The sequence below is a fragment of the Macaca thibetana genome, chromosome 7 (assembly GCF_024542745.1).
Source record: "Macaca thibetana thibetana isolate TM-01 chromosome 7, ASM2454274v1, whole genome shotgun sequence".
In the NCBI taxonomy this organism is placed as follows: Eukaryota; Metazoa; Chordata; class Mammalia; order Primates; family Cercopithecidae; genus Macaca; species Macaca thibetana.
Window position 1 is genome coordinate 151750376 of NC_065584.1, and position 21888 is coordinate 151772263.

The window sequence follows — 21888 nt, forward strand, 5'->3', positions numbered from 1 at the left end:
ATCTGAGGACAGCTGGCATGGTGGTTGGTGGTTGTCTCAAGAAGGACAAGGCGGGAAGACGAGGCTGAAATGGCAGGTGGGACACTGAGAAAAGACCCCTGAGCGTCTGCTTAGCGCCCTCTTGCCTGCAGAATACAGCTGTTCATGGGTTTTGAACGGGGAGGTTTTCTGATGACAGCTTCATTAAGATTAATCTGGCCACGGTGTGGAATCTAAATTCTAGGGGAAATTACTGGAGGCAAAACAAAACAAAACAAAAACAAAACCCCACTTAGACAGCTCTTCCTCTCGAGGAGCCTGAGATGGATGCTTTCGAGAAATGGTCCAGAGCCGGGAGAATGCATTTGAGAGGGAGTCATGGGCCTGAATGAGCAGGGTTTGTTGACCAGCATTAAGTGGGGATGATGGTAATGCCTCCATCGAGGCTGGACACCCGGGAAGTGGAATGGGTTTGGGGCGGAAGATGGTGGTGGGTTGCCTGTGCTTAGTCAGGAAAGCAGCTGGCGCTGGAGGTGCAGATTTGGAAACCATTAACATATGTGACAGCCTTTCCCATGGCGGGGCCTGAGAGAAGGGGTTTGGTGGTTGAATGAGTGTGGAAAGCCTGTATTGTGGCCCCTTCTGCAGCCCCCACTCAGGAGAGACTGACATGGCCACGCTCTGAGGAGCCTGCAGAAGGAGGCCTGTCTGACCCAGTGTTCCTCCCAAGCACTGATCGCTGTTCCTGCACTTCTCTCTTATCACCCCACTGCCCATCCGTAGATCTCACTCTGCAAACACCAATAAAGTTTGGCTGAAGTCATGACAGTGGATGGATTTAGTGGAGAGGGCGACCCAGCTCAATATGGAAAGACAGCCAGAGACGCACTCGGGTCGGGGGGTTCCTTGGGGAAGGCTGAGGTCAGGGGGATGATGGGGTCACCGCAGCTCAGAGGGGAGGGAAGCCCTGAAGGACGGTGGCCACAAGCAGGCCCTGCAGAGATGCAAAATGAGATTTAAGAAGTGGCCTTGGATTTGGCATGAGGGGTTCAAGGGGGAGCCTTTAGGGAGCAGTGTGTGGGAGGGGAGGGGCTGCAGCAGTCAGCAGTATACTGAAGGGCAAGTAACAGGTGGGGAGCGGAGGCACCCAGCAGCGCGGCCTTTGCACTGACTCAGGGTCAGTGAGTCCCAAATCCTAGGATGGAGGCAAGCACACAGGGAGCTCTTCCTAGGAAAAAATGGGGACATCTCACGACAGCTGATTATTTCTTTTAAAGAGATTATTATGAAATTACTGTGCAAAAAGAAAGAAAGCAGAGGACATCTGGTTTCTCCTTTCATTTCCTCCGCACTCCGGGTGTTAGCTCCAGGGCTCAGATCTGGGGAAGGTTGAGCCTCTTGCCCCAGCAAAGCCACTTCTGGTAATTACGGGGCAGGGACTCCTGGTTGAGACCGGGCTCAGCATCCTGCCCCAGGCAGGCTCTCGGAGACCCTGGGACCGTTGTTTGCAGGGCAGGGGATACGAGCAGGTGATGTTCCTGTTATTACACAGCGTGCTGGGTGAGTCACCGGGAATTTCCTAGGCATTTAAGGCGGAAGGATTGGGGTAAGTGGAGGGGAAGGAGGAGGCAGGTGGAGAGAGGAAAAAGGTAGTGAGCTGGCTTGTGCCCGGTGAGTAAGTTGTTCCCTGTCTTCAAGTGAGACAATTAGGGCGGAGCCGTGACTGAGGAAAATAATGTACCAGGGAGAGCCCTGGGGGGGCAGTTGAGCTGCAGTTAAAGGAGGCGATGGCTTCCCAGAGTGCCAGTGCCAGGAGAGAGAAGCGGGGATGGGGCAGCTTGGAGTGAGAGGGACAGGGCAGCTTGGAGGTGGCTGATGCCGGATGCAGTGCTTCAGACTGAAAGGTGGTCATGTGCTGTGAATTGCCTTCTAGATTGTGTAGACTAGGATGATGGGATGTTTCTTGAGCTTGGATCCAAGGCAGCGTCTCCCGTTGACATAGTTCTCCCTCCCTACTGCCCCTTCCTCAGGCAGCTTGCCTGAGAGTTGAGGATTCTTAGGTTATTTCTACCGAAGGGAGGACCCTCCCCGAGGCTGGCCAGCAGAGAATGGGTGCCACTTTGCGCTGGCCTAGTTGCACCTCTGCTGGGACGGTGTGAATTGGAGGTGAGTCGCCCAGCGAGTCAGGGTTAGGATTCTGGGTGAGATTCCGCGCTGACAGGCCCAGCTTCCCCTCTGCTTCATGAGCCCCTGTGCTCATATGTGAGCCCCTGTGTGGGGGCAGGGCAGCCCGAAGACCACTGGCCCTGAGCGTGGACAGTGGCCCGGGGCCCAGGCCCAACCCAGTTCCAGGTATCTTCATGCTGCTGCCCAAGGCTCTTCTACAAGGCAACCTCTGGCTCCAGTCTTCCCCACACTTGTGAAATCACAGGCAGGCGACATAATGACAGGAAGTCAGCTGCAGGCTCTGTCTTCACACTCCCGAGGGCCCGGTTTTTAGACTTTGCCACTGTTCCTGGTTGCAGTAACTTCCTGGTTCATAAGCTAAAAGGGCATGGGGGTCTCCGTGCAGCCAGGTTTGGTGTTTTAGTCCTTAGATACATAGATTGGAATTAGTGCCCTGGGTGCTGGGACACAGCTGGCGTGGGCTCAGAGACCTCACCCTCTGGCACAGGAGACTCAGGTACACAGTTTCTGGGACACAAGGCTAATTCTGCATTGAGGCAGTGAGGGAGTCTTTCACAGCCACGTGAGCTGGGCCTTAAAGATCTCGTCCCTGCAGAGGAGGGGGATGGGCAGTCCAGGCAGAGGACCCAGGCAGGACTGAGAAGTGGCGGATGGGGAACATGGGAACCGGAGTGTGGAATCTCCTAGAGTGAGGAAGAACTGCCTTCCGCAGATGAGGTGGGCCCGGAGGAAACCAGTCCATTTCTGTTTTGACCTTTCATCTTGCAGCGGCGGTGCTCCTGGCCTTTGTCCGTTCCTTGCTTTCGATTTAGAGGAGAAAGTTAATTTCCCCCTCTTGCCTCCCCACCTTTTCCTTTACCGGATTTGAATGTCTTGCACATGTTTTTAATAGGCATCCCTTAATCCAAGCGTTGCCTTCTGGGTTTTATTCTGTTTTCTTTTTCTTAAACAAAATGGAACGTCTGTGCCAGCTTGGAACAGGACTGAAAACTGAGGCCAGCCAATGCGTTAGGCTGGCAGGGGGCCAGCCATGGATTAAGTGCCCTATGGCACTCGAGAAGTCTGGCTGACACCACACTGGTGGGGGCAGGGGACCCACAACGGCTGGAGCTGGAGGTTCCTGCGTCTCCAACACGTCTGCACTGGGAAGAGAGATTAGCACAGACTCGAAGTCTGGCCGGGAGCGGGGCTGTTTGAAGGGAAGGCCGTGGGCACGTGCCGTTGTCTTCCACCCCAGTGTGCAGAATGCTCAGCCTAGAGGTGAAACTGCTGTTGATTGGGGTGTGTCACCTTACCCTCCCTGTAGTCCTTCTCCTAGAGGAGCCTTCTCTAGAACTGCTTCTGCATTTGTTGGTAAACCCTGGAAACCAGATCTTGCTTGCTTGCTTGCTTCATCAATTGATTGATTGGTCGGGGGAGGGGTTGCTACCTCCCCCTGAGAGATTTCTTTTAAGATTTAATGCCAGGACAAGCTTTGTTTACCCTGAGGAACTAGTAAGCATTGCCCATCCACCAACCAGAGCCATAGACCATATCATCTTCCCTTTTTGTCTTGTCTGCTAGGAAGCTCAGAGCCAAACTAGATGCTTTTGCAGTAACTATAACCTCATGGTTATCCCATTTATAGCCTTCTTCTTTCCAGAGTCCTTTTTGTTTCTCTGATAGGTAAGGATAAGTCCTTTGGGAAAGAAATGAGGGCATATTTAGTGTTCTGGGGTGTGTGTATGTGTATGTGGCAGAGTCTTGCACTGTCCTCCAGGCTGGAGTGCAGTGGCGTGATCTCGGCTCACTGCAACCGCTGTCTCCCAGGTTCAAGTGATTCTCCTGCCTCAGCCTCCAGAGTAGTTGGGATTACAGGTGCCCACTACCACGCCCGGCTAATTTTTGTATCTTTCGTAGAGATGGGGTTTCACCATGTTGGCCAGGCTGGTCTCGAACTCCTGACCTCAAGTGATATGCCTGCCTTGGCGTCCCAAAGTGCTGGGATTACAGGCATGAGCCACTGCATCTGGTCTGTTTTTTATTTGTTTGTTTGTTTTTTAAAGAAAAATGTGTCATTGAAGGCAGAACCCAGAGGTGGTGACCATACTTTCTGGTCTGCCACTCTTCTTTTTTTTTTTTTTTTTTTTTTTTGAGACGGAGTCTCGCTCTGTCGCCCAGGCTGGAGTGCAGTGGCCGGATCTCAGCTCACTGCAAGCTCCGCCTCCCGGGTTTACGCCATTCTCCTGCCTCAGCCTCCCGAGTAGCTGGGACTACAGGCGCCCGCCACCGCGCCCGGTTAGTTTTTTTTTTTTTTTTTTTTTGTATTTTTTAGTAGAGAAGGGGTTTCATCGTGTTAGCCAGGATGGTCTCGATCTCCTGACCTCGTGATCCGCCCGTCTCGGCCTCCCAAAGTGCTGGGATTACAGGCTTGAGCCACCGCGCCCGGCCTGCCACTCTTCTTGCACAAGTTTCGGGAGGAAGCAGCTGAGGTGTGGTGGGCAGGCAGGACCTAGAAAGGAGGGAAAGCACGGCTGGCTTTTAGTTGTTTGCAGAGAATAGAGAGTGCATGGCTGGGGTGCTGCTCCGGCTCAGTCCCGCTTCTGAACACAGGGCAGCTTGTCCAAACAGCACTCTCTGAAATGGCAGCCTGCAGACTTTGCCACTGGCCTGATTTCACTGCTCCCTCAAACAAGCGTCTTCCTAATGATGTGTCAGGTTCCTAGTGTCCGGGGTTTTCCACAACACTGTCCAGTGTGTGTCTGTGAGTTGCAGGGCTGTTTGGATAAGGGCTCAGATCTGCTTGGGAGGGCCTCTCAGCCTATGACCCGAAGCCTGTCTTTGATTCTGAGGGTCCTTGAAGCCCACCCCTCCCCACAGCATGGTTCCAGCACCATGCGATACCATGGGTGGCCTGCCAGCTTTTTCTTTTTTTGAATGGTGGGCTGGGTTGCTGTTCCTGGGAGCCTAGCTCTTTCTCTTTTGCCTGGAGTAAACCCAGAGAATGCTGGGCAGGGCTTTATGATTTCGGGGTGCGGACTCTGTTCTGTTCTACACACTGCTGAGTAAGTCAGAGCCAGCCAAAGCTATACGTTCAAGCCGACCTGTGCCGGAGAATGACCTAGGTGGTCAGCATTATTGTCTTCTAATGCACCAGAGTCATTGTACGGACTGGAAAACTGAGGTTACAGAAGGAGGTCACGTCCCCAAGATCACACAGCAGGATCAGCAGAGCCTGCACTTGGGCAGTGGTGGCCAGCAGCACTGATACGTTGCCTGACCACTCTGAATGCTTGGGTTGCACTTGGATTTTTTTTTTTTTTTTTTTTACATTTCCAAAGCAACATAGCTCACATTTTACTGACCACATTGTTTAGAATATAGCTTATCTCATTGGAATGTTGAAGCATCAAGCAAAGCCAGAGCCAGATGTGGCTGACGTGGCTCAGCCTCACCTCAGGGGCCAGGACACAAGCCACAGCTGCTCCTGGCCCTGTCCTTCCTCCCTTCCCCATTAAGTACTTTTGATGCCTTCATCCTTATCTTCCTTTGCTCCACCCCAGGAAGAGAGGAAAAGGTTAAGAATGCTTTGCCTCCATCTTGATGGTGATCAAGATAGGACCAGGCTGTTTTCAAGTTCATAGAATCCAGTTTTTATCATTGTGTTAACACCATGTGCTGAGTGCTTGATGCGCACCCTGCACTTCACATGAGTTATCTCTGTCTGTCTAGAAACAGCGCCGAAAGTAAAGAGGATGAGGCCCAGAGAGTGCAGCTGGTTTGCTCGCAGTTGCACGTCTAGTCTGTGCCTGAGCCAAGACTGATCTCCAGTCTGTCTGGAGGATGGCTTTATAGCTTGTGTCCCATGATCCACTTAAATACGTAGCGCCGTTTTGCCCTCTAGAATACATCTGGCAATATCCACAGCCTTCTTTTATTGCCACAATTTGAGAGGGTGGTATGGATGTATACTGCTAGCACCTAGTGGGCAGGGGTCAGAATGCTGGTAAACATCCTACAATCTACGCACACTCCCTCCCACCCACCTACCCAACAAAGAATTATCTGGCCCCAAATGTCAGTAGTGCTGAAGTTGAAAAACCTGACCTAGGGTGTCCTAACCCTCCAGCTGACACTTCCTGGGCGTGTGTGGAGTGCAGGGGTGTTACTGGCCTGCCCCTTCTCTGTTCGTGGTAGCATTCTCCTTGCTTTTAGAAGGGATCATGTACCTAGACCCCATAAGGGGATCAGGGACTCTTTGTCCTGCAGGCAACCAGACCCCTTCCTGTGGGCAGAACAGCTTCTGACTTTTCTCTCTTGGGCTTTACACACTTTCAGAAGGTCTAATGAGCGGGGGTGCCCCCGGTGGGTTCCCCCTCCTAGACGTTGCCTGGTATCCATTGAGCAGGGTTCTCAGGCCAGGGCGACGGCACGGGGAGCCTCTTCTGTTCCCCCCTCAACAGAGCCCTGCGCTGAGGGTTAAAGTGAGGGAGGAGAGATGTCAGCCTGGGCCCTGGGACCTCATGGTCGAGTTGGACAGTCAGGATGCTCACATAGAGGCACACCCTTAGTCACTGCGTGGCTCCAGGTATATTTAAGAGCCAGAGGGACTTCAGAGCCAGGCTGAAGCTTTGAGATGGAAGAGTGAGAATGAGCAGGGGACTCCCTGATTCTTCAGCAGATGGATGGGATTCAGGTAGGCATCAAGCAGAGCGTGGCAGGCCAAGGGCTCGTGCCCAGCAGTCAGTGCAGCACAGAGAAGCAGCTGGAAGTGGTTGGCCCAGGGCGCAGGGCAGTCCTGGTCCAGAGGCTGTGGCATCGGTGTGAGTGGGAATTCCGAGGGCCCGGCCAAGGGCTGAGAGTATGGACCTGGAGATGCTGCAGAGGCGTGCAGTAGGAGGGCACAGCGCCAGGGCCGCTGGGCTGGGGCAAGAGGAGGGCAAGGAGGCCCCAGGAAATGGAAGGCTGGGATCCATTTCCAGTGTAAGGAAAAGCTGCCATTTACTCTTCTGAGAAAGAGAACCAGCCCCTCGCAGGATGGCAGTTTTGCTTTGAGGAGCCCCATATGGAGACTACACAGACAACTGGGACAAATCCAGATTTTCTTTCAGATGGGTTTGTGTCCCAGCCACCCCAGCAGCCGGCATGTAGATAAGTGTGGAAAATGGTTTCTGTGATAAGAGGCAGGGCTCCAGGCTCAGTCTGCGGACGATCCTGGTGTGTCCACTGCGCTGACACGGGGCCCTATTGGGAGCCCACTCGGCTGCTGCAGGCTTGGAAGCTGCTGCTCCACAGGCTGGGAGTTTGCCCCCAGGGCTGTGCAGAGCCAAAACCTGAAAGCCCTTTTAGGGGCAGGGATTAATGGTGGTTACTGTAGGAACCTTGCAAGAGAGGCTGAGAGGTGACTGTGCGGAAGGTGTGGACTGCCCCACAGTGGACACACTGCAGTGGCTGTCCCAGGTTCATCCAGGTACTGGGTGGCCCCTGGTCCTCTTCAGGTTTGGCCCAGCCCCTGCTTGAAGACTCCTTCCATCCAGTCAAGGACAAGCAGGCGGGGCAGGGCCTCTATGAGCTTAAAAAAAAAAAAAAAGAAATCAATGGCCCTTTACACACACAGTGTGGCAAGGCTGACGGAATCTCCTCCGGACACCTGAGCATCTTGTTCTGGTGGGTGCTGCCAGTTTTATACGATAAAAGGCACCAGGTGGGGAGACTATTAATCCCTCTGAAATGTGGGGAAATGGTTTTCCAGAGCGTCCATGGGACCCCATCGAGGCAGCATGGGGCTTGGGGCACCCACTGACCCAGTAGCCCGCCCTGTGTCCACAGACCTGCAGCCAGTTACCTACTGCGAGCCGGCCTTCTGGTGCTCCATCTCCTACTACGAGCTGAACCAGCGTGTCGGGGAGACGTTCCACGCCTCGCAGCCATCCATGACTGTGGACGGCTTCACCGACCCCTCCAATTCGGAGCGCTTCTGCCTCGGGCTGCTCTCCAACGTCAACAGGAATGCAGCAGTGGAGCTGACGCGGAGACACATCGGTATGGGGTGGCTCCATTCCCCGCCCCCACCCTGCCCCTGCCACTCTATCGCGCCCCCAGCCCCAGGCCCGAACACACAGCCTCTGCAGGGAACCTTGCCTCCATCCTTAGCTGTGCTCTGCCTCCTGCTGGGCATGGGGGAAGACTCACCGCCCCAGCAAGGCCCCCACATTCCCTGTTGCCCTGTTTAGGGGCCAGACAGGTAGTGTTCAGGCCACTTAATCATTCCCACTCAAAGATACAATCTCAGAAAACCTGGAAGCCACAGAGGAAAATACTTAAGGGATCGAGAAGGGAATGTCTATGAGAAAGGCAACATATGAAATCTTTTTTTTTTTTTTGAGACAGAGTTTCACTCTATCCAGGCTGGAGTGCAATGGCACAATCTCAGCTCACTGCAACCTCTGCCTCCCGGGTTCAAGCGATTCTCCTGCCTCAGCCTCTCAAGTAGCTGGAATTACAGGCACCCAACCACCACGCCCGGCTAATTTTTATATTTTTAGTAGAGACGGGGTTTCTCCATGTTGGTTAGGCTGGTCTCCAACTCTTGACCTCAGGTGATCCACCCGCCTCGGCCTCCCAAAGTGCTGGGATTAGAGGCGTGAGCCACCAAGCCCGGCTGAAATCCTGTTAATAAAAAGAGTTTGAAAGTGCAGATGGATAGGTTGATAAGTAGGCAGTCATCGTTGGAAGAGTGATCTTTTCTTATTTTTATGTATCATTATTCTAGACAATTTAGAAAAGGTAGAAAAGAATTGTCCACTATCCAGACACCACTACTGTGAACCTTCTGCCTTCGAGCCCGCAGAACATAAGTAAAAGATGACTCTGTGAGTTTAAGGAAGATGAAGCTGTGTTACGTATCGCTTGGTTTGCTTATGAAGTTATCATGCTTAGAGGATTTTACCATCCAGAACACAACTGTGAGAACTTAGAAGGGCTGTGGAGAGATGGCAGAGTGACGTTTTCTCAGACCTCGTCCTGGAGCCCCAAGGGTTGGCGAAGGGTTCCTGGGGCAAATTCAGGAGCTGGGCAGGTTAGCAAAGGGAAGCCTGGCCCCACGTGAACCAGGGCACCTCTGCATTCGCTTGCTTTATATCTCGGGCTCTCACAGAAGCCTTCGTTTGAAGAGAGGATTGATTCTGTAGTGAAGAGAAGAAAAGTTTGGAGGCCACAGGCCTAGGTCTGTGCTGTCATTTTCTAGGAGAGGGGCCTGATGTCTAGGGGTGGGGAAGGGTAGGGAATGGCTCTCAGAGACCTCATTGTCAGTGACAGACAGCCCCCACTACCAGACCCGTTCTCCCCATTTTGCTTTTTGTCTTTTACTTCAAAAAAGATACTTATTCTGGGTGGCATACCACTGTTGGATTGATTGATTGATTTACAGATAGGGTCTTGCTATGTTGCCCAGGCCCAGTCTCAAACTCCTGGGCTCAAGCCATCCTCCCATCTCAGCCTCCTGATTAGCTGGGATAATAGGCATACACCACTGCAACTGGCTTTTTTCTATATTTTATTAAATATATATATATATATATTTTACTTACATATATATATATGATTTTTGTTTGTTTGCTTGTTTTTTGTGAGGGGAGACCAAGTCTCACTCTTGACCCCCAGGCTGGAGTGTGATGGCATGATCTCGGTTCACTGCAACCTCCACCTCCCAGGTCCAAGTGATTCTCCTGCCTCAGCCTCCTGAGTAGCTGGGATTACAGGCACGCGCCACCACACCCGGCTAATTTTGTGTATTTTTAATAGAGATGGGGATTCATCATGTTGGCCAGGCTAGTCTCGAACTCCTGACCTCAGGTGATCTGCCTGCCTCAGCCTCCCAAAGTAGTGGGATTACAGGTGGAAGCCACCATGCCCGGCCTATTTTTTTGTTACTGAAATGAAACAAACATTTTTGGTCTGGGTCTTCACATCCCCACCTCTGCCTCCTGCTCTTACTGACATGATACAGTTGTGGACAGCCAGGAAGTCACCCCTCCTGTGGACTCTGAGCTAACCAGCACCCTGCAGAACTAAAGCCAGGAAAAATGGGGAGTGGTTGGAGGAAGGGGACAGTAGTGGGAATAGGAGGCAGGACAGGGGACATCCAGTGATGCATGGGTCGTTCACCTGGTGTTCATCCCACCTGACGCTGGGCCTGTAACACCTGGCTCCACGTTCTGACCTCTGAGCTTCTTCCCCAGTAATGGAACAGAGACTTTCCCAGGCGGGAGAAGGAACCATCCCCTGGCCGAGCAAAGAGCTCATTGTCAGAGTTTACGTAACTGTTCGAGTTGCAGAGCCAATTTAAAAATAATTTCTGTCCATCTGGAGTGGATTTAAGAGATGAAAGAAAAGTAAATGATATAAACCTCTGGAATGTTTTAGAAAAATGCATTGAGGGTAGAAAAAAATATGGGGTAGCATTAAGCCATCCCTGCAATAAAGGGCTCCTCGGGGTGTCTGCTGCGCCAGAAGGAGCCCTGCAGGTTTACTCAATGAATCTCTGAATCTTGGAGTGTGAAGAGACCAGATAGTAGTGGGGTAGTAGTAGCAGTAGCAGCAAGAAAAGCTGACACTTACAGGCGCTTACTCTCTGTCACACAGTAATCCTGCAAGGGTAGGCGTTATCATTCCCATTTTCTTTTTTCTTTTTTTTTTTTGAGTTAGGGTCTCACTCTGTCTCTCAGGCTGGAGTGCAGTGGCATGATGGGAGCTCGCTGCAGTCTTGAACCCCTGGGCTCAAGCAATCCGCCCACCTCAGCCTCCCAAGCAGCTAGGACTACAGGGATATGCCACTATGCCCAGCTACTTTTTAAAAAATATTTTTGTAGAGATGAAGTCTCATTACATTGCCCAGGCTGGCCTTGAACTCCTGGCCTTAAGTGATCCTCCCACCTTGCCCTCCTAAAGCTCTGGAATTAACAGGTGTGAGCGACCGCGCCCAGCCCCCATCCCTATCGTAGAGACAGACGAAGGCTCAGAGGGTGAATAACTTGACTGAGGCTCACACCTGCTCAGTGGCAAAGGCTGTCACTGAGACCTATCCTGTGTGCCCATCTCTTGTCATTTGCCTCCCTTGGCTTTAGGAATCCAGCATTGCCCATTTCTCCTCCTTGAGGCTTGGGCTTTGGGGCCCGTTTGCCTGGGGAAGCTGTCAGTCACTGGGAGCAGCCCTGCAGCTCTGCATCCTTTGCAAGCCTCAGGGCCATTGTGTATGAGCAAAGGCACCCCGTCCAGTCTAACCTGAATCTCTGTAGGAAGAGGCGTGCGGCTCTACTACATCGGAGGGGAGGTCTTCGCAGAGTGCCTCAGTGACAGCGCTATTTTTGTCCAGTCTCCCAACTGTAACCAGCGCTATGGCTGGCACCCGGCCACCGTCTGCAAGATCCCACCAGGTAAGCCAGCCACACAGGCACCCCTGCCTTGAGGTCCCTCTCCAAGTGCATGCCTGGGATGCTGGAGAGAGTCCACGTTTCTCACCTTTTCTGCTCACTGGTGATTGCGTTTTCAATCTGGAGGTGATTCGATTGGGTTTTCTCTATGCCCACAGATCTAACTGTGCTTTCCCTGAACCTCCAGGGAGCAGATGTAGCATCTGATGGGTCTGCTTTTAACCATGGGTACCTGCCTGTTGCCCTGTGTGTAGATGCTCAGGCAGTGTGGCTTCCTTTCTTCACTCATTCATTGTACTAACAGCATGCAGGGCTCTGTGCCAGGTGCTGTAGGGGATGAAGAGGTAGATGGGGCCCTGCTGTGCTCCCGCAGACCTTACAAACCTGCAGAGCACAGAAGACAAAGACACGGATGAGTTCAATATAAGGGAGGGGTGCCAAGCACCAAGCCAGCAGCCCAGGTAGAGAGAAGGCCCATTTAGCTGTTGGGATGGATCAGGGAAGTCTTCATGGAGGAGAAGCATCTGGATCCTGAAGGATAGGTAGGCACTAGGCACAGGGAGGGCTTTCTAGACAGGGGGAACAGGCCAGGCAAAGGCCCTGAGGTGGTGGGGGGCAGGACATGGATGGGTAGCTCTCTGGCTGGAGGAGGGCCACGTATGAGACGGTCAGGGGAAATGTTTCAAAAGCACAAAGCATGAGGCCGTGGAAGGACACCAGAGTCTGACTCTAGGGAACTGCTGAGGGTTTTCTGAGTGAGTCTGAAGATGCCACCTGTACCCCAAGAAGAGGTGTCAGGCTGCACCCCCGAGAGTGGTTTGGACAGGGCCATGCCTGGACAGCAAGATCAGGCAGGTGGCTGATCCCGTCTAAGGCCTCTTTCCTCAGGAAACCAAGGCAGAAAGCCCCAGCCAGAGCCCACTTTTCACAGGACCTGCAGCCACTGTGCAGGCAGCCCGCGGAACGTGGCCTGTGACAGGCTAGTGGAGCAGGTAGCCTGGCCGGGCCATTGCCTGTGACACGTGTGTGGCATGCCCTTTCCTGCCCACTGAGCAGCAGATGGTAGTGGAGAAGTGGTGGACCACGGGCAGGGAAACTTTAGAATGCAGCAAGTCTGAAATGGTAATAGCGCATCAGGTTTCCAGAGCATTTTGTGGTTGCATTTACAGAGTACATTCCGATCTTTGACCTCATTTAGTCCTCTCTAGTTATTCTCTGGCTCTATAAGTAAGGAGATGCTTTGAGAGACAAGTTCAGAGAGTTTCAGCCATCTGCCCAAGGACACACAGCTAGTAAGTGACCAAGCCAGGATGGGGCCTGGGGCTGATGGACTCTCAAGTCTGGTGCTCTTCTGCTTCTTGGCTCTGCTGGGGGTCAGGGCCCAGGTTCAGCCCTGTTCCACCACCCTTGTCCTTGGAGAGAATGAGAAGAGGAAGCTCAGTGACGCTCTTGGCCTTCTGCCTCCTCCATTCCCCGGCCCCACCCCCATCTTTTGGGTGAGGGCTGAGTTGGCTCTGGTGGTGTTTGTCAGCTCATAGAATGTCAGAGCTGGAAGGACCTCTGAGGCCAGCCCCTCATTATACAGAGACACAGGGTCCCCAGGAGAAAGCGACCAGCTCAGAGTCACACAGCAAGAACAGGAGCCTGCTGTTGGCTCATTCATAAGCGTCACCCCAGCTCACCTTTTGGCTATTTCCGGCATGTGCTTTTGTCTTTATTTTTCTGGTTGACACATTCCTGGCACTCAGGCAGTAAGACTTCAAACAACGTTTATTTTAAACTTTATTTGTGACTGTCTTTAGTTTTACTGTCTGGAGAATTAGATGCACACCTTCACTTAGCTGTGAATGTCACCTCCACCCCGCCTGGTGCCCAGAGGCCAAACTGTGGCCCAGATCTCTCCTTCCCTCCTAGCCCCAGCACCAGGTGTATTCATCAGAGGAGCCCAGGTGGAGGGTGCCCTGGGCCCTCCGCCGAGCTTCCTGTGGGGATGGCAGGCCCAGTAGCCTTTCGGCCAGCCCGTCTCTGCTGGCACTGCCTGCTGTGGAACAGCCAGAGCTCCTGTTCCTAGGTGGGCGACCAGACCCCACACAGCATGGGCAACCTGGTCCAGGTCCCTTATCTCTCTGTCCCCTGGCCCGTTTGCCCAGGGCAAGGCCCCCTCTCCACACCATCTCCCTAGTCTCGGAAGCCCACTTTGCAGACTTCTCCCCGCCCTGGGAGTCGGAGCTTGTGGGCCAGCCTTCCATCTCCCCTTGCAGGTATGTCAGCGGCACCTCCCAGTGAGGAGGTCGGTTCAAGGGGAGGGACTGAGTCGGCCTTCCCTTTGCGTGGTGCTGAGCGTGGAGTGTGTGGCAAATGCATCACACACCATGTGTCCCGGGAGCTGTATAAATGAGGCTGGTCTGGGGGTCCAGGACTTGCTTTATCCAGGAGGGGAGCAACAGACCTGGCCACTTTCATCCCCACAGCCCCGTTTCTGTGTTTTTGCCAGGATGCAACCTGAAGATCTTCAACAACCAGGAGTTTGCTGCCCTCCTGGCCCAGTCCGTCAACCAGGGCTTTGAGGCGGTCTACCAGTTGACCCGAATGTGTACCATCCGCATGAGCTTCGTTAAAGGCTGGGGAGCGGAGTACAGGTCGGTTACGGGTGCTGCCTACATCAGGGGCCCCAACTCCAGGTGACTCTGGACAGCAGAGCAGGCGGGGCTCCTCAGAGATGAGCGAGGCCAGCCCTGGCATCAAGAGCAGAGAGACCAAAGATCAGAGAGAGCCCAGGGCCTGGCAGGCAGGAGGGGCTGGGCCAGCAGCAAGGATGAGGAATTGCAGAGCGATGTTTGCTGGCACCGAACAGCTGCAGGCACTATAAACACACGCTCCCTCTTATCCTCATCCCAGCCCTGGGTGGGGCTGCCGGCATCATCCGGATAGATGAGAGAACTGAGGCCCAGGGAGGAAGAGTGGCTTGCCTGCAGTCACACGGGTAGAAGAGCTGTGTCTAGAACTCTGCCCTCTCGGCTTCTTCCTTACTCTTCATTTTAGGCACATGGCTTTAGGATGACCCTCTTCAGGAAGTTAGGTCTTCAGCTCATTGTTCTTTCCTCCTCTGTTGCTCCATTTCTGACTCAGGGACCCCTGGTGATGCTGAGGAGCCCAGGATATTAAAACTGAGAGTCAGGGAAGGGAGGAAGAGATTTGGGTAGTTATAAAGGAACAAAATTTTCTCGCTGAGAAATGACTTTTTTAGAGTCCTAGATACTGGTTTCTTTTCTTTTTTCTTTTTTTCTTTTTTTTTTTGAGATGGCATCTCCCTCTGTCACCCAAGCTGAAGTACAGTGGCGCCATCTCGGCTCACTGCAATCTCTGCCTCTGGGACATGCCTCAGCCTCCCAAGTAGCTGGGACTACGGGCGCGTGCTACCACGCCCGGCTAATTTTTTGTATTTTAGTAGAGACCACCATGTTGCCCAGGGTGGTCTAGAACTCCTCAGCTCAGGTGACCTGCCTGCCTCGGCCTCCCAAAGTGCTGGTACAGGTGTGAACCACCGTACCCGGCCCTAGATACTGGTTTAAACATGGCCCTGATGTAGTCAGGTCTACCTGGTCTGCTTGGGTTCAATCTCTCAGGCCATCCTGCTTTGGGTTTAGAAAATCCAGTCCCTTTTCTTTCCACTCACGGACAAAAGTTTGCTGAGAGGCAGGGCTGTGTGCCCCCGCCTTCTGCTCCACACTCCCCACTGCCAGCCGCCAGCTCCTGCGGCAGATGTAGGGGTGCCCACACGTCAGCTCGAGCCAGTGCCTTGCAAGCTACTCTCCCCTTCTCTTCATTTTTCCAGATGTTTGGAATCCATTTTGTTTTGCAGTCATGCTGCACCCAGGCCAAACCCATTTCAATATTGGCCTTGGGCCACCGTTTGTAATGAAATCCAGATGAGCATGACTTATGGAAAGTCAGATTCTCATTAGAGGATTTCGTCCTGTAAAATCCTCCTCTTCCACTTACCGTATTTTAGCTGCTGTTCTTCTGTGTCTGCCCCAGGGTGTCAGGGAACATAGCCCCTTGGTCTCTGGGGTGTCTCTGAAATTCAGGAGTGACCAGTGAAGCAATCAAAGTGGTCAGACCTCAAAAGAACTTACCTATGTTATGGCCTAAAGAGATCAGCCCAGGCCCAAAGGTCCAGCCAGAGAAATGTTTTAAGCAATCTTTTAGCCCTGGCTTAGATCATTTAGGGAACAGGAGTGAAAGGTTAGAAAATTAATCTCTTTTTACTGGAGAAGGGAAATATTTAAAGATGGACTGCAGTGGAGAAGAGCAAGGGGATGTCCATTTGCTCTTCTTATACCAGACTGTAGTCGAGAGGGCCACATTCAAGTACCCTCCCTCATGCAGACACCCCAGGGTTTGTCTGCAGGCCCATTTCTTAACCTCCCTGCTACACAAGCAAAGTAGAGGCCAAGCAAGGAGGGCGGTGCCCTCAAGACAGCAGCCCTGTTCCTGGTGTGGCATTGCAGCTCTCCCACTCCAAGTGCTAGGAAGAGGCTCTTTGGTGGCAGAGCCTTTCCCTGGGGACACTGTATCACCGTGCGGGATGTCCTGCCAGCACACCCAGTCCTCTGCGGCCCACCGCGTCACCGCTGCCTGGCAGGACTGCACAGCAGCCTGACGGGCGGGCGCGGCCCCTTCCCAGAACAGCCTTGTCGTCCTCCTGCCTCTTGGGCCAAGGAGAGTAAGGTTTCAGCTCTTCTCTCTGTGCGGTGGCTGAAAGCAGGGCCCAGGGCCCACACCTCTCACCTCCAGCTGGCACCAGCGGCTCCAGCCTCAGCAGATAGCCTTTGCTCAGTGGAGGCCTTTGGGAGCCTGCCTGCAAGCTGCGTCATCAACCAGCCTGAATTTAGACAAAGTGCTTTGGGGAAAAGAAACGTGTGGTGTGCCTTGGTTTTTTCCAGTAATTGTTCCATGGCTCGCTCTGCTTGTAAGATTTTCCAAAATAAGGCCGTAGATGAGAATTATATCAGCACATTGGGAACCGAAGGCATGCGGACACTGTTGGCGCTTTGTAAAAAACACCCCTCAATCAGACAGACACACGTCATCGTGGCCTGCTGGGGCTGGGCCCGGATTTGGAGATAGGGGAGCGGCACGTGCCCATTTGGTACAGATGGGAGCCAGGAAGCCCTTTGCTCAGGATGGAGGTCTCTTCTATTAGGGGGCCTGTTACAGTAACTGGTGGGCCTCTGGGTGCCCTGCAGTTGACTTTGCGTATTTAACTCTTTGCCATTGACTTTACATGTTTAACTCTTTAAAGTTGACTTCCTTTCCCCTCGAGAGAACTTAATTTACCTGAAGTCCTCCCTGGGTAGAGGAGTGTGGCCTGGTAGTTTCAGCAAGTTATTGGTACCGCTTCTAGGACAGCATCTCACAAGGTGGTCTATCTCTCTGGCTTTGGGAAGAGGAGTGTCATCAAAGCAGAAGAAGTTTTCTGACTTGTGTAGCCCCCTGGAGATGTTTTTAATTCCCCCCCCCCACCCCTTTCCCTGTTTCTTACAGGAGACAGACTGTGACCAGTACCCCCTGCTGGATCGAGCTGCACCTGAATGGGCCTTTGCAGTGGCTTGACAAGGTCCTCACCCAGATGGGCTCCCCAAGCATCCGCTGTTCCAGTGTGTCTTAGAGACATTAAGTGTGGTAGGGGAGGGCGGGCTTGGGGGAAATGGCCATGCAGGAGGTGGAGAAAATTGGAACTCTACTCAACTCATTGTTGTCAAGGAAGAAGAAATCTTTCTCCCTCAACTGAAGGGGTGCACCTACCTGTTTTCGGAAACACACGAGCAAACCCAGAGGTGGATGTTATGAACAGCTGTGTCTGCCAAACACATTTACCCTTTGGCCCCACTTTGAAGGGCAGGAAATGGCGTCTGCTCTGGTGGCTTAAGTGAGCAGAACAGGTAGTATTACACCACCGGCCCCCTCCCCCCAGGCTCCTTTTTTGAGTGACAGCTTTCTGGGCTGTCACGGTCCAATCAGAAACGCCCCTCTGTCTAGGACTGCAGTGTGGAGTTCACCTTGGAAGAGCGTTCTAGGTAGGAGGAGCCCGCAGGGGCCATGCGGACCTCACGCCCAGCTCTCTGATGTTTGTGACGGTGCCTCTTCCGATGAACATTCCCAGCCCAGCCCCAGCACTCCAGCAGACCCTGCCCCTCGTGAGCTGGATAGACTTGGGGTGGGGAGGGAGGGAGTTTGTCTGTCTCCCTCCCCTCTCAGAACGTACTGATTGGAAGGCGCGTGTTCAGCAGAACCTGCACACAGGACAGCGGGAAAAATGGATGAGCACCACCTCTTTAAAAACTCACATGCATTTGTCCTTTTTCACTTTGAAAAGTTGGAAGGATCTGCTGAGACCCAGTGCGTATGCAGTGTATAGTGTCTGTTATCACATTAATCTCAAAGAGATTCGAATGATGGTAAGTGTCCTCATGAAGCAGGAGGCCCCTGTCGTGGGACGGCGTTTGGTCTCAGGCAGCACCGCACTGGGCGCGTCTCCAGTCATCTGTAAGAGCTCGCTCCAGATTCTGATGCATACGGCTATATTGGTTTATGTAGTCAGTTGCATTCATTAAATCAACTTTATCATATGCTCTTTTAAATGTTTGGTTGATATATTTTCTTTAAAAATCCTGGGCTGGCACATTGACTGGGAAACCTGAGTGAGACCCAGCAACTGCTTCTCTCCCTTCTCTCTCCTAAGGTGAAGCTTTTCCAGGTTTTGTTGAAGAGACACCTGCCAGCACTTCTGCACGCTGAAATTTACGGAAGCAAATTCACCAGAAGGGAAAACATCTCAGGCCGACATAGGCAAATGAAAAGGGCTATTAAAATATTTTTACACCTTTGCAAATTGCAGGCTTGGTTCAAAGAGGTCTGTCATCTTCCCCCTGGGATATAAGATGACCTAGCTCCCGGTAGAGGATCGTCAGTGACAACTATAGCAGTTGTATTGTGTAATAAGTACTGCTCCCAGCAGCAATTCGGGAGAAAACTAGCCTAAATGATTTCAACTGGAAAACAGAAAAAAGAGCCCTCTTCTTTTCCCAGCCTTTTGCAGAACACAATAGACAGAACTGCCACCTTCAATTGGTACTTTGTTCTTTGCTGCTGTTTTTGTATAAAATGACCTATCCCACATTTTTGCATGGATTTAAAATCAAGGGGCTTCCTATGGAAGTCCTGTTTTATTCCAGGTGAAGGGAAGGAAGTGTATACACTTCTGGCAGGGTATACACCTCAAATGTGATGAGATTTTTGATGTTGGAGGGAGATGGAGAGGCTTCCTGATGCCTCACCTGCAGGGTCCTGTGCCTCTGAATCTCTAGCCATGAGGTTTCCAGGTAGGACAGCTGCTCCCCAAGCCTCCTGAGGACACAGGAAGAGATGGAAGGAGCACCTTGACAGACTTGTGTGAGTCTTCTCGAAGGAGTATTGACTCAGAACCCAGAGACAACACAACACCCCTCACTTCCTCTGAGAGGGCCAAATACTGTGAGTCTGAAGTATGTGCCTGGTGTTGAAATTATCTGTGGCCTGTTGCTTACACAGGAAGCCCCCTGAACCTCCTGTACATGGGTTCTTGTTCCCGGCCAGCTCTGAGACCCAGGATACAAATACTCCATTTTGGCTTCTGCTAGAGCAGTCATGGTTCCTCTCCTAAAAGCCACGGGCAGCAGTTTCCGAGGGCCTGCATTCTCCACCTGCTGCGTGATTCTGTGAGGGCTTCCTGTGGCACACAGCCCTCTGGGTGCTTGGGAACTAGCTTCAGGCACAGCCCGATTCTGGTGATCCAGTGATCTGTGGAGTCTGTCTTATTCCAGGTGAAGGGGGGAGAAAAAGCCTATACTTTGGCAGGTTATGAACTTTGAATGTGATGAAATGACACATTTGGCTGCTTTTGGATAGTGTCTTAGAACCCTCATTGCTCAGACCTGAAGGCTACTTCCTTGGCCCTTTTTCTTTATAGACTAGACCATCAGAGGAGGATGTGTGGGATTGTAGGCAAACCCACCTGTGGCATACTGAAAATAAATCTGATCATACCTAAGAGGTTAGGAAATGGTGCCTTTCCCACCTTAGAGCGCTACATAGGTGCTTTGGGCATATGTAACATCAGTCTCCTTCCTTGAAGCCACAAGCTAGTTTTCTTAGTTTTAAAATCCTGTGGTATGAGTGGCATTTGTATATTAAAACACTTTTTTAAAGGACAGTTCAAAGGGGCAAGAGGAAACCAGGGCAGTTCTAGAGGAGTGTTGGTGACTGGATAGCAGTTTTAAGTGGCGTTCATCTAGGCAGCACGACCGTGTGTGTTGCCGCTGCCCTGGGCTCCCCGCCATGACATCTTCACCTTGCAGCTTGTGTTGAGACTGACCCAAGTGTAGCTAGCACTGGGACATAGATCCTTGTCTTCAGCACCTTCCAAGGAGCCAACTTTTATTCCCTTTCCTCTCTCCCCGCCCCACCTCGCTTCTTCCCAATTTAGTAACTTAGATCCTTCCAGCGCATACGTAGGTAGCTACCCCAGCCGGTTTGGATTACAGGCCTGTGCTGGAACATCATCTCAGTTGGCCACCTTCCTGGCGGGCTGTAGACCTGACATTTTGAGACAAGCCTAGAGTCAGGAGCAGGGACTTTGACTCTTAGGAAGAGCACACATGAGGACAAGGCTGCTGGCAGACGTCTCCATTGTCCTTATGTTGTCTGTGTTGTATTTTCTTTTTTTTAATTGACCATGGTGATTATTTTTTTAAACCATTGTTCATATACTGAAGTGAGCTATAGCACATTATCGTGTGCTTATTTTGTTTTAATTTTCTCCATCTCCCCTTGGCTTCCTAGAGTTTGGGCATATTCCAGGCTAAACGCTTTTACTGAAGACTACAGAAAGGTCTGAAGTAGTGTGTGCATGGCATGCACGTATGTGAGTAATCTGGGGAAGACGCAAAGATCTGTTTCATTCTTAGCCTCAGGCTCATGAGGGTCTCCACAGGGCCAGAGCTCAGGTTACACAACCACTCCTTCGTCCTCAGGAGACGTAGGGAGAAGAATCTGCAGGCTGCTTGTAGGACTGTTCACCAAGGGGAATACCAGCAGCAAGAGGGCACACGTTTAGCCCTGGACGCTGTTTCTTACTGTGTGACTTGGCTAGAGTTGGGAGTTCCCCCAAAACATACGTGTCCCCATTTTACCAGAACCAAACCTCAACACAGCAAAGCTGTACTGTCTTTATGTGGCAAAAATGTTTCCTTGTAGGCCCCTTTCAGGTAACAGTCTTCACAATGTATTGCCATCACGGTTTAAGGAGCATCAGCAGCTTCTCAAGTGGGTAGGGAAAGCAGAAAAACGTACGCAAGAGGACATGGATCCAAAATGATGACGAAGCATCTCCCATGGGGAGGTGTTGGTGGGGAGATGATGGGCTCAACAGGCAACTTTTCAAAAACACAGCTATCATAGAAAAGAAACTTGCCTCATGTAAACTGGATTGAGAAATTCTCAGTGATTCTGTAATGGATTTTTTTTTTTTTAATGCAGAAGTAATGTATACTCTAGTATTCTGGTGTTTTTGTATTTATGTAATAATTTCTTAAAACCATTCAGACAGATAACTATTTAATTTTTTTAAGAAAGTTGGAAAGGTCTCTCCTCCCAAGGACAGTGGCTCGAAGAGTTGGGGCACAGCCAGTTCTGAATGTTGGTGGAGGGTGTAGTGGCTTTTTGGCTCAGCATCCAGAAACACCAAACCAGGCTGGCTAAACAAGTGGCCGCGTGTAGAAACAGGCAGCTCTGAGTCAGATCTGGGCCCTTCCACAAGGGTCCTCTGAACCAAGCCCCACTCCCTTGCTAGGGGTGAAAGCATTACAGAGAGATGGAGCCGTCTATCCAAGAAGCCTTCACTCACCTTCACTGCTGCTGTTGCAACTCGGCTGTTCTGGACCCTTACTTTGGTGTGTGTTGAGGGATGGGGAATAGGACATTGACTATGTTGATTACCTTCACTATTCAGCCAGCCTGACCTTTTAATAACTTTGTAAAAAGCATGTATGTATTTATAGTGTTTTAGATTTTTCTAACTTTTATATCTTAAAAGCAGAGCACCTGTTTAAGCATTGTACCCCTATTGTTAAAGATGTGTGTCCTCTCGTTCCCTCTCTTCCTCTTGTAAGTGCCCTTCTAATAAACTTGTCATGGAAAAGCTCCTGTGCCAGGAGCTCAGTCTGATTCTTGCTGTTGTCTGTGGGTGGAGAGAAGATTTAAAGGGGAGCCC

At 51.8% G+C, this 21888-nt stretch overlaps 1 protein-coding gene across 6 annotated transcripts in view; it reads left to right on the forward strand.

The window, feature by feature from the left end:
* SMAD3 (SMAD family member 3) overlaps window positions 1-21842 on the forward strand; it is a 131433-nt gene extending 109591 nt beyond the window's left edge. For all 6 annotated transcript variants that reach the window (XM_050795996.1, XM_050795997.1, XM_050795998.1 and 3 more), the window contains 4 exons: window positions 7975-8187; window positions 11442-11579; window positions 14071-14215; window positions 17124-21842. In XM_050795996.1, coding sequence (XP_050651953.1) covers window positions 7975-8187; window positions 11442-11579; window positions 14071-14215; window positions 17124-17247 — 620 coding nt within the window. In that variant the 3' untranslated portion in view covers window positions 17248-21842. The remainder of the gene's footprint in view (window positions 1-7974; window positions 8188-11441; window positions 11580-14070; window positions 14216-17123) is intronic.
* The last annotated feature ends 46 nt before the right edge of the window (window positions 21843-21888 follow it).